We start from the raw sequence: 13,024 nt of genomic DNA, 5'->3' as shown, positions 1-13,024 counted from the left end.
CACATCCACCCTCCTGCGCACAACTCTATCCATAGCCCACGCCTCGCAACCATACAACATTGTTGGAACCACTATTCCTTCAAACATACCCATTTTTGCTTTCCAAGATAATGTTCTCGACTTCCACACATTCTTCAAGGCTCCCAGGATTTTCTCCCCCTCCCCCACCCTATGATTCACTTCTGCTTCCATGGTTCCATCTGCTGCCAGATCCACTCCCAGATATCTAAAACACTTTACTTCCTCCAGTTTTTCTCCATTCAAACTTACCTCCCAATTGACTTGAGCCTCAACCCTACTGTACCTAATAACCTTGCTCTTATTCACATTTACTCTTAACTTTCTTCTTTCACACACTTTACCAAACTCAGTCACCAGCTTCTGCAGTTTCTCACATGAATCAGCCACCAGCTCTGTATCATCAGCGAACAACAACTGACTCACTTCCCAAGCTCTCTCATCCACAACAGACTTCATACTTGCCCTTCTTTCCAAAACTCTTGCATTCACCTCCCTAACAACCCCATCCATAAACAAATTAAACAACCATGGAGACATCACACACCCCTGCCACAAACCTACATTCACTGAGAACCAATCACTTTCCTCTCTTCCTACACGTACACATGCCTTACATCCTCGATAAAAACTTTTCAGTGCTTCTAACAACTTGCCTCCCACACCATATATTCTTAATACCTTCCACAGAGCATCTCTATCAACTCTATCATATGCCTTCTCCAGATCCATAAATGCTACATACAAATCCATTTGCTTTTCTAAGTATTTCTCACATACATTCTTCAAACACCTGATCCACACATCCTCTACTACTTCTGAAACCACACTGCTCTTCCCCAATCTGATGCTCTGTACATGCCTTCACCCTCTCAATCAATACCCTCCCATATAATTTACCAGGAATACTCAACAAACTTATACCTCTGTAATTTGAGCACTCACTCTTATCCCCTTTGCCTTTGTACAATGGCACTATGCACGCATTCCGCCAATCCTCAGGCACCTCACCATGAGTCATACATACATTAAATAACCTTACCAACCAGTCAATAATACAGTCACCCCCTTTTTTTTAATAAATTCCACTGCAATACCATCCAAACCTGCTGCCTTGCCGGCTTTCATCTTCCACAAAGCTTTTACTACCTCTTCTCTGTTTACCAAATCATTTTCCCTAACCCTCTCACTTTGCACACCACCTCGACCAAAACACCCTATATCTGCCACTCTATCATCAAACACATTCAACAAACCTTCAAAATACTCTCTCCATCTCCTTCTCACATCACCACTACTCGTTATCACCTCCCCATTTGCGCCCTTCACTGAAGTTCCCATTTGCTCCCTTGTCTTACGCACTTTATTTACCTCCTTCCAGAACATCTTTTTATTCTCCCTAAAATTTAAAGATACTCTCTCACCCCAACTCTCATTTGCCCTCTTTTTCACCTCTTGCACCTTTCTCTTGACCTCCTGTCTCTTTCTTTTATACATCTCCCACTCAATTGCATTTTTTCCCTGCAAAAATCGTCCAAATGCCTCTCTCTTCTCTTTCACTAATAATCTTACTTCTTCATCCCACCACTCACTACCCTTTCTAATCAACCCACCTCCCACTCTTCTCATGCTACAAGCATCTTTTGCGCAATCCATCACTGATTCGCTAAATACATCCCATTCCTCCCCCACTCCCCTTACTTCCATTGTTCTCACCTTTTTCCATTCTGTACTCAGTCTCTCCTGGTACTTCCTCACACAAGTCTCCTTCCCAAGCTCACTTACTCTCACCACCCTCTTCACCCCAACATTCACAACATATATATATATATATATATATTATTTTTGTTTTATTTTGCTTTGTCGCTGTCTCCCGCGTTTGCGAGGTAGCGCAAGGAAACAAGACGAAAGAAATGGCCCAACCCACCCCATACACATGTACATACATACACGTCCACACACGCAAATATATATGCCTATACATCTCAATGTACACATATATATTACACACACAGACACATACATATATACCCATGCACACAATTCACACTGCCTTTATTCATTCCCATCGCCACCTCGCCACACATGGAATACCATCCCCCTCCCCCCTCATGTGTGTATATGTGTGTATGTGTGTATATATGTGTATATGTATATATATTTTTTTTTTTTTTTCAAACTATTCGCCATTTCCCGCATTAGCGAGGTAGCGTTAAGAACAGAGAACTGGGCCACTGAGGGAATATCCTCACCTGGCCCCCTTCTCTGTTCCTTCTTTTGGAAAATTAAAAAAAATTGAGAGGGGAGGATTTCCAGCCCCCCGCTCCCTCCCCTTTTAGTCGCCTTCTACGACACGCAGGGAATACGTGGGAAGTATTCTTTCTCCCCTATCCCCAGGGATAAATGTATGTATATATATATATATATATTATCCCTGGGGATAGGGGTGAAAGAATACTTCCCACGCATTCCTCACGTATTGTAGAAGGCGACTAGCGGGGACGGGAGCGGGGGGCCAGAAATCCTCCCCTCCTTGTATTTTTAACTTTCTAAAAAAAATGGGAAATTAATATTAGTCAGTTAAATACCAAATTATGAGTAGTCTACTACACATTTATATGATGCAGTCAATGATACTACGAACTCGAGTTAAGCTTTACTTTATATTGCTAACATTTTTTTAATGTATAAAGTACATTTAATGGTGTTATTTACAATATCACTTGTAAGAGAATGTCGCCCTCTGCCAAATCATCTAAGTCATATAATACATGTCATTAAAATAGCATTAGCTTCTGTACTGAAAATTTACAAAAAGAAAAAAAGTCAGCAATCATTCTGAAAGCTTATTAAAAATTGAAGAACGGGAGTGGAACCAAGCCTTGAGGGTCTTAACTAATATCTGACTATGAAGTTCATAAAAAAATATTGAGCCAATCAGACAAGACTTGACAATGTGAATGTACAGAGTGGGATGAGAAACACTCGAGTGGTAAACACTGAACAAGAGTTGACCTTCGTTGTGTACTTGCTTACAAATACTGTACACAATGGTATAAAATTAAAAACTCTAATTTTACAAGACAATCTATATAAAAAGCAAGAGATTCAAGACTTTACATTTACAGGACTAGCTTTTGCACAAAGCACAAGGACAGACAGAGTACTTCAGGCCATTATTTATGCATTCATCCCTCTTGATAATGTTCAGCTATTGGAATAAAAAAAAATCAGTACATTTAAAACTTTTAATGGTGACGGAGTCCTTTAAGTGAACCTTTAACAGGTGTGGAAGACCACCGAGGTGGCCAGAAACTACTCTGTCTCCCCAGTGTGATCTTAGTGGCTGTTGGTAAATGCACAATACTGAAATGTCTCTCAACAACAACAGAAGACATTTAGAATCTTTAGCTGAAGCAAAATGTTTACAGCCATTATAGCACACCTTGATAGATGGTGAGAGAGTTAATGGGTCCAAGACGTGGCCGTGTTTCAAGTGTTAGCTTAGTGAAGCTCTGGCCTGAATGCATACTACACTCTGCAATGTTAGCAAGAATGAAGCAACTTTTAGTATCTTTATAAAATCCAAATTAAATAATAAAATACATTAAAACAGGAATGACTGAAAGACTTTCTCCATATACATAAATAAAATCTATCCATAATATGGCAATTATGTTGAATCAATGTACACCTAGATCATCCTCATTACTTGTTTACAGATGAGTATCAACAACGATGATAACCATACACATTTTGACTACCAGGTGACTGCATGTGAATCAACTGTTTTGTAAACAGGAACAAGCATGGTTCCAGCTATAGAAAAAATACACAAATGATTTTGTATCATGATGGAGAAAATAAATTCGAACTATAAAATTCCCTGCACATAAATGAAAATTTGAGATATTGTACACATGCAAAACATCTGTTACCAAAAAGCAAGATGGAAATGCAATGAGCTGAATTCCAGCGACAACATTCTCAATATTAATCACAGTAAAAGGGCAATGTAGTGATTTTGGGCAAAGCCCAGCACACAACAAAACAATTTTATGGATATGAGCGAAACTTTTAAGATGTGAGAGCCACATCTACTTCAGGAGGTTAGCTATATGAAGTGTATTCTTAACTGCATATTTATGCTTTAATATTCCCAGTTTTAAAAGTCATGGGCTGCTCTTTATGGTCATTGTTTACCAAAATTTTGCAAAAACTGTAACCTTAGTATATTAGTAACCACATGAGATATTACTACTATAAAAAAAACAAAAAAACTCCAGATTACCTGGGAAAATAAGGAGTCAGACCCTTAACTCTGAGTGCTTGAAGTATTCACAGAGCAGATGACATTATAACAACATGTCTCCAAATAAATCATTTGTGTTCAAATGGCACCTCTGTGGATAACCTTGGGTAATAATTATACATAAATGGAATGTTTTATTTCTTTGTCCTGTTCCACAGACAAATGCAAATGCAACATCCCACAAAATCAATTTGGTTAATCTTCCGTAGTTACTATGTTAAGAAGTCTATCAATTGTTCTAGGCTGCTGCCTACTTGTCAATCTTCTGCATGGTTAATATGGGTTGTCACCTCCAATATCAGACACAGTTGTCATCCATCTGTTGCCACCTAAAGATGTCTTCTGTATATATTGTATTTCTTGAAAATTCTAAGTTCACATGATTCTGAAACACTTTCTTCAACACTTACTATACTACAGTCTTTCTTCACAGCCAATCTCACCACAAACTCAAGTGTTGCACACTTTGAAACAATGTTTGGATCATTTCATCTTAAACAGATCAACATATTTCAAAGAAGTTAAGTACTGTCAGTCATACTAACTTGATTATCACATAAACACATCTAAAGTCAATGTCTCTTGGTTGAACACAGTACTTCTCACTATTCACACACAGTTTTACACTATAGTACAGCTTTTAGTCAAGCAGGTTTTTCTTAAAATTCATAAACATGTTTTCAATGCTCTTTTAGAGTTTCTCTATTTACAAATCTTAGTGGGAGAGTATTTTTCACTTTCTCTTTCAGGTTAATCAGTAGTCGCTGCCCCCCCATTCATGACCAGTGGTTCCATCAAGATCGTCTTCATCCAGGTCATCATCATCCACGCACACCATAACACGGTCAATTACTGTTGGGATGAAAAATTTCTATTAAGATGTGTCAGTTACAAACATGACCAACATAAACTTCCCAAAACCATAAACCTTATAGAATCTGTTTAATGCAAGATAAATGCAGAGCAAAAAGTTTAGCCGCAAATAAAATAGGTACAAACAAAAATAGTGGTTGATTTGTTTTTTCAGTATCTAAACATGCCATTTCCTGTATACATAGCTGGTTGGCATACAAGACTTTCAAAAACAATTTTGTGACTGACAATCTCTATGCAATCATATATTTAAGACCCAATGGGATTTAAGTACTGAATCATTTGCTATCCCAGGGCATACATATAATACTTGTGCAGAAAATATCAATGCACAAACTGACAATTCCACATCAGAATAATGTGTTTGAATGTATATAAACAAAAAGATACTTGTTCACATGCACATTCTCCACCATACCATAAGGTAAATCCCAGAATACCGAAAAAGAAAAATATAATAATGCAGTACTTACTTAAGAATGAAATAATACTATATTGTTCATAACACATTAACATATCTTACAAAAGGTATAAGAATTGTATGCTTGAAACGGAATCCATTTCGACCAGTTATCTTGTGACAATACAAAAAAATTAAATATGTTGAAATATACATAAAGAATTTAGCTAAAAGAGGAAAGGTATAAACAAACAAGATTTAAAAAGGGTGATGATAAAATAAGTTAATTCTTACAGAGCACACAAACAAAGCTGGTACAATCTAGCACTAAAAGAGATACACTGAACTGGGCATTTCCACTCTGGTGCTCTTCAGTCAAAGGAACTTGCCCAGTATATGAGGTAATGTAAGTTTAATTATATTATGCTAATTTGGTGGAAGGTAACATTTCAATAATTCTAAATAACAGGGAACAAACGAAAAGGGGAAATGATTGTTTGTGGCTTCCTCTGTTCTTATAGAAAAATCTCTTGCTTGGGGAACACACGCTGTACAAGAAAACCTTGTCCTGTTATAAGGGATTGTATGCCTTCACAACCATGTGAAGCAGGTAACCATATGTCTGACTGAAGATATTCAAGTATATAAATTCACCAAGTGAGACAAGTCTGAATTGTTTTCTTTAACCCTAGATTCATGAGACCATCAGCTGCATTCATCCCCTCCTACATGTCACAACCCAAACTTTGGGAAAAGGTTGGCTAGCCACAGGATCATTATCACTTTTTTTATGTGCAAGAAATTGTGATTTTTCTGTGTTAACATTAAATATTTCCATCTACACCTCAAGATATTTAACACTTTTGAACACAGAGGGTGAGGCACTAGTGACGAGCCTTCCAGCACAGGCCTCTCATGCCAGTGGCTTAGGGAGCTAGATCAAAAATCATCACTTTTCCTGATATCCTCAATGTTTCTATTAGTACAACAATGCTTTTGGGGCTATGACTTATAAAAAAATAAAATTAGTGACTGGTCGATATAAACTGTAAGAAAGGGAAAAAGATTTTCACAACTCAAAGTGATATATTATTAGGTTAGTTTCCATTTATGTAAGGGGTTAAGTGCCATTGGCCAAACATACAGGAAATAATACTAAAAATGTTATGTTATCATGAGAAATAGTTACAAATGATTATCAAAACATTAGTAATTATTTGTTCATAAATTTGGGAAAAACCTAATGAACTGTACTGAAAAAATAAACAAAAAATACAATTTACTATATCATTCACCAAGATGAATGTTTTTAACAAAAGGCAAGGTTTATCCTTCCATTTTCTGAATATGTAGATAATTATTAGTTTAAACGAGTGGTAAAATCCTTCTATCTATCTATCTCTATATCTCTGATGCCCATTCCCTTCGGGAACTCCCATCATGGGGCTGGCCATAGTAAAAGTCTCCACTAATCCCTGTCCTTACACACCTCCCTTGCAAACACCTTTCCAGCATTCCTCCCCATTTCTCTCCCTCCAGCACTTTTTCACACTATATAGCCATATCACACGAGGTCTTCCTCTCGCACATACACCCTCCTCATACACTCCCTATCCTCAATTCTTTCCACGTGCCTAACCCAACTTAAAATATTATGATTCACCCAATCTACCAATCCACAATAAATTCCCTTTGCATTCCTTGCCATACGAAATCTTTCATACAACCACTCGCTACTTCCTTCATTCCACCTAGTTATATCACATGCTCCTTTCTCAAATATCTCATTTCCTATGAAAGACAATTGTGTATATGTATATATTCCCACGTATTCCTGCATGTCATAGAAGGTAACTAAAAGGGGTTGGATGGGGGCTGGAAATCCTCCCGTCCAGTTTTTACTTTTCCAAATGAAGGAACAGAAAAGGGGGCATATGAAGGAGGGAGGGATATATATCCTCTGTGGCTGGGTAGCAGCAGGAATGGATAAAGGCAAGCAAGTATGAATATGTACATGTGTATGTATATGTGCATGTATGGGCGCATATATATATATTTTTTTTTTTTTCATACTATTCGCCATTTCCCGCATTTGCGAGGTAGCGTTAAGAACAGAGGACTGGGCCTTAGAGGGAAAATCATCACCTGGCCCCCTTCTCTGTTCCTTCTTTTGGAAAATTAAAAAAAAACGAGAGGGGAGGATTTCCAGCCACCCACTCCCTTCCCTTTTAGTCGCCTTCTACGACACGCAGGGAATACGTGGGAAGTATTCTTTCTCCCCTATCCCCAGGGATAACATATATATATATATATATATATATATATATATATATATATATATATATATATATATATATATATATATATTTTTTTTTTTTCCAAACTATTCGCCATTTCCCGCATTAGCGAGGTAGCGTTAACAACAGAGGACTAGGCCTTTGAGGGAACATCCTCACCTGGCCCCTTCTCCGTTCCTTCTTTTGGAAAAATTAAAAAAAATAGAGAGGGGAGGATTTCCAGCCCCCCCGCTTCCTCCCCTTTTAGTCGCCTTGTACGACACGCAGGGAATACGTGGGAAGTATTCTTTCTCCCCTATCCCCAGGGATATATATATATATATATATATATATATATATATATATATATATATATATATATATATATATATATATATATATATATATATTTTTTTTTTTTTTTCATACTATTTGCCATTTCCCGCGTTAGCGAGGTAGCGTTAAGAACAGAGAATTGGGCCTTAGAGGGAATATCCTCACCTGACCCCCTTCTCTGTTCCTTCTTTTGGAAAATCAAAAAAAAACATGCAGGGAATACGTGGGAAGTATTCTTAATCCCCTATCCCCTTTATATTTTTATTTTGCTTTGTCGCTGTCTCCCGCGTTTGCGAGGTAGCGCAAGGAAACAGACGAAAGAAATGGCCCAGCCCACCCCCATACACATGTATATACATACACGTCCACACACGCAAATACACATACCTATACATCTCAATGTACACATATATATACACACACAGACACATACATATATACCCATGCACACAATTCACACTGTCTGCCTTTATTCATTCCCATCGCCACCTCGCCACACATGGAATACCATCCCCCTCCCCCCCTCATGTGTGTGAGGTAGCGCTAGGAAAAGACAACAAAGGCCCCATTCGTTCACACTCACCACATTGATCCAATTCACTCTATTCCTTGCCCGCCTTTCACCCTCCTGCATGTTCAGGGCCCCGATCACTCAAAATCTTTTTCACTCCATCTTTCCACCTCCAATTTGGTCTCCCACTTCTTGTTCCCTCCACCTCCGACACATATATCCTCTTGGTCAATCTTTCCTCACTCATTCTCTCCATGAGCCCAAACCATTTCAAAACACCCTCTTCTGCTCTCTCAACCACGCTCTTTTTATTTCCATACATCTCTCTTACCCTTACATTACTTACTCGATCAAACCACCTCACACCACACATTGTCCTCAAATATCTCATTTCCAGCACATCCACCCTCCTGCTCACAATTCTATCCATAGCCCATGCCTCGCAACCATACAACATTGTTGGAACCACTATTCCTTCAAACATACCCAATTTTGCTTTCCGAGATAATGTTCTCGACTTCCACACATTCTTCAAGACTCCCAGTATTTTCGCCCCCCTCCCCCACCCTATGATCCACTTCCGCTTCCATGGTTCCATCCACTGCCAGATCCACTCCTAGATATCTAAAACACTTTACTTCCTCCAGTTTTTCTCCATTCAAACTTACCTCCCAATTGACTTGAGCCTCAACCCTACTGTACCTAATAACCTTGCTCTTATTCACATTTACTCTTAACTTTCTTCTTTCACACACTTTACCAAACTCAGTCACCAGCTTCTGCAGTTTCTCACATGAATTAGCCACCAGCGCTGCATCATCAGCGAACAACAACTGACTCACTTCCCAAGCTCTCTCATCCACAACAGACTTCATACTTGCCCCTCTTTCCAAAATATATATATATATACCTTGCTAATGCGGGAATAATAATAATAATAAAAATAATAATAATAATAATATATATATATATTATTATCATTATTATATGGGAGGGTATTGACTGAGAGGGTGAAGGCATGTACAGAGCATCAGATTGGGGAAGAGCAGTGTGGTTTCAGAAGTGGTAGAGGATGTGTGGATCAGGTGTTCGCTTTGAAGAATGTATGTGAGAAATTCTTAGAAAAGCAAATGGATTTGTATGTAGCATTTATGGATCTGGAGAAGGCATATGAGAGAGTTGATAGAGATGCTCTGTGGAAGGTATTAAGAATATATGGTGTGGGTGGCAAGTTGTTAGAAGCAGTGAAAAGTTTTTATCGAGGATGTAAGGCATGTGTACGTGTAGGAAGAGAGGAAAGTGATTGGTTCTCAGTGAATGTAGGTTTGTGGCAGGGGTGTGTGATGTCTCCATGGTTGTTTAATTTGTTTATGGATGGGGTTGTTAGGGAGGTGAATGCAAGAGTTTTGGAAAGAGGGGCAAAAATGAAGTCTGTTGTGGATGAGAGAGCTTGGGAAGTGAGTCAGTTGTTGTTCGCTGATGATACAGCGCTGGTGGCTGATTCATGTGAGAAACTGCAGAAGCTGGTGACTGAGTTTGGTAAAGTGTGTGAAAGAAGAAAGTTAAGAGTAAATGTGAATAAGAGCAAGGTTATTTAGGTACAGTAGGGTTGAGGGTCAAGTCAATTGGGAGGTAAGTTTGAATTCTCAGCTTTCTTCTTTCACACACTTTACCAAACTCATTCACCAGCTTCTGCAATTTCTTACCCGAATCAGCTGCCAGCGCTGTATCATCAGCGAACAACAACTGACTCACTTCCCAAACTTTCTCATCCACAAAAGACTGCAAACTTGCCCCTCTCTCCAAAACCCTTGCATTGACCTCCCTAACAACCCCATCCATAAACAAATTAAGCAACCATGGAGACATCATGCACCCCAGCTGCAAACCAACATTCACCAGGAACCAATCACTTTCCTCTCTTCCTACTCGTACACATGACTTACATCCTCGATAAAATCTTTTCACTGCATCTAGCAACTTGCCTCCCACACCATATATTCTTAATACCTTCCACAGAGCATCTCTTTCAACTCTTATCATGTGCCATCTCCAGATCCATAAATGTTACATACAAATCCATTTGCTTTTCTAAGTATTCACATACATTCTTCAAAGCAAACACCTTATCCACACATCCTCTACCACTTCTGAAACCACACTGCTCTTCCCCAATCTGATGCTCTGTAAATGCCTTCACCCTCTCAATCAATACCCTCCCATATAATTTACCAGGAATACTCAACAAACTTATACCTCTGTAATTTGAACACTCACCTTTATCCCCTTTGCCTTTGTACAATGGCATTATGCAAGCATTCCGCCAATCCTCAGGCACTTCACCATGAGCCATACATACAATGAATAGCCTCACCAACCAGTGAAGAGGAGTTGCAGAAGGTTGTGTGTTTTATGATGTATGTAAGCATATTTACTGAAGGTAAATGAGTGCAAGTAAAAGTTAAGTAATGCTGCTTGAAAGAAAACAATGAAAGTACAGATTTTGTAAAGCCATATAGAGTGAAAAAAGAAAGAGTACTAAATTGTGCTTTGCATATAGGGGAGAAAGACTGGAAGAGGTGAGAGAATTTAAGTATATAAGGAACTGTCTTGGGTAAGCTTGGTGATATGGAAGGAGAGATAAGAGAAAGAACAGTACTGGGTAGAAGAGTCATTGGGTCCCTTCATAGGATATTGAAGGGTAGAGGTGTACGTACTGAAGTGAAGAGAGGAATAAGAGACAGCATGGTTCTCCTAACCCTGACCTATGAAGCTGAAACAGTGACATGGAATGAGTCACTAAGGTCAAGACAGCCAGGCTGTCAAAATGAGCTATTTGTAAAGAGCAAGAGGTGTGGCTAGACAGAATGAAGAGAGAAATAAAGGGGTGTATGAGAGGTGTGGTATGGCAGGGAATAAATTGTTGAATGGGTGAAATGTATTACTTTGAGGTGGGAGTTAAAAAGGAGAGGATATGATAAAACCAACAGCAAAGTTCAAAAGATTTCCTAAAGAATTCTGATTGTCAATTTGGGTATCACCTACTTACAAGAAAGTATTTGAAGGATAAGTATATGCAAAAGAAAACAAAGAAAAGTATTCATACATCGACCAGTTGGCAAGCTACTGCTTTTTTCCACAAGTGCCAATCTAACAGTGTTCTTCAATTTCAAAATACAGCAAATCCCATTTAAATCAGCATCCACTTTCCTGTCTGTCTATCATTTGTGCTATTTCTTGTCACATAGCCAGATGGACCTTGCACAACCTTATCCAAAAGCCATGATAGTACTACTGACTGTGCATGGCATGTGCCAAACCTAAAGGGTTAAACCTTGATTAATTAATTCCACCAGACAAATATTTAGGAAAACAACAACTTTCTATAACTTAGGTTATTCTTCTTAATAATCAAAACTGAGTGCAATAAATAAGAGCTATAAAAATAAATCATAATAAAACTTATTAAAACCTGACATACTTAAAGTCCGACAATATTTGGATAAAACCTTCTGTATGCTGGTTATAATATTAGCTGACTTAGAGATACAAGTGGAATGATGATACAGTGTCACCCTAAGTAATTTTCTCTTCATTAATGCAATCATAAACAGGATTAGTCTTTGCTGCAGGGTGTGTGTATATGTGGGAGGGGAATACAGAAAGAGCTACAGCCTTCTATACAATTTCCTGATATCATTTTGTATTTCATCTTCGTGAAATGCACAAAAATGAACACCTGGAAATACTATGGTATGAGAGGCAGATAAGCCCTAAATAATATGAATTAAATACAATGTTTTCCCATTTATTACTTTTCATAGGATGCCATTTGAAAAAGAAACAACATTTATGAACCAGTTACATAACCACTTCTACATGCAATGCAAGACAATCTTTCTTGCAACTACGATGAAAGTTCTAGTGAGTGACACATAACTGAAAATTTACGGAGAGCAAACCAATGCATCCATAATTTTGTCAAGTCTAAGAAACTTGTCTCATCTCCATCTTGTTTCTGCCTGAAAGGCTTTGATTCTATCAAAACAAGTTGTAATTAGGTATGCGTGTGTAAGAAATACCTGAGTTTTCTAATTTGTAAAGGTCATTAAAAATAATCAACAAACATATAGTGTATCTGAGGGAATCTTTTGGATAAAGTTATGGATCCATTAGACTATCCAAAGATTTATATCCTTCACTACACTACATGACAGACTTGTATCTAAACAGCAAAAAGCAAGTATACATCTATTGATCCAAGGGCCATAATTTCTAACTAAAACTGCGAATATGAA

At 38.1% G+C, this 13,024-nt stretch overlaps 1 protein-coding gene across 1 annotated transcript in view; it reads right to left on the bottom strand.

Annotated features, from left to right (window-relative positions):
* Positions 1-2,662: 2,662 nt before the first annotated feature.
* The window catches only part of LOC139746549 (uncharacterized), a 263,361-nt gene continuing 252,999 nt past the window's right edge, over positions 2,663-13,024 (bottom strand). Inside the window, exon 24 of the mRNA XM_071657899.1 lies at positions 2,663-5,182. Within this exon, the coding sequence (XP_071514000.1) occupies positions 5,085-5,182 (98 nt within the window). The 3' untranslated portion in view covers positions 2,663-5,084. The remainder of the gene's footprint in view (positions 5,183-13,024) is intronic.

This window comes from Panulirus ornatus, chromosome 65 (assembly GCF_036320965.1).
Source record: "Panulirus ornatus isolate Po-2019 chromosome 65, ASM3632096v1, whole genome shotgun sequence".
Taxonomy (NCBI): Eukaryota; Metazoa; Arthropoda; class Malacostraca; order Decapoda; family Palinuridae; genus Panulirus; species Panulirus ornatus.
The sequence above is the reverse complement of the archived record's forward strand: the minus strand, read 5'-3'. Positions and strand labels throughout refer to the sequence as shown.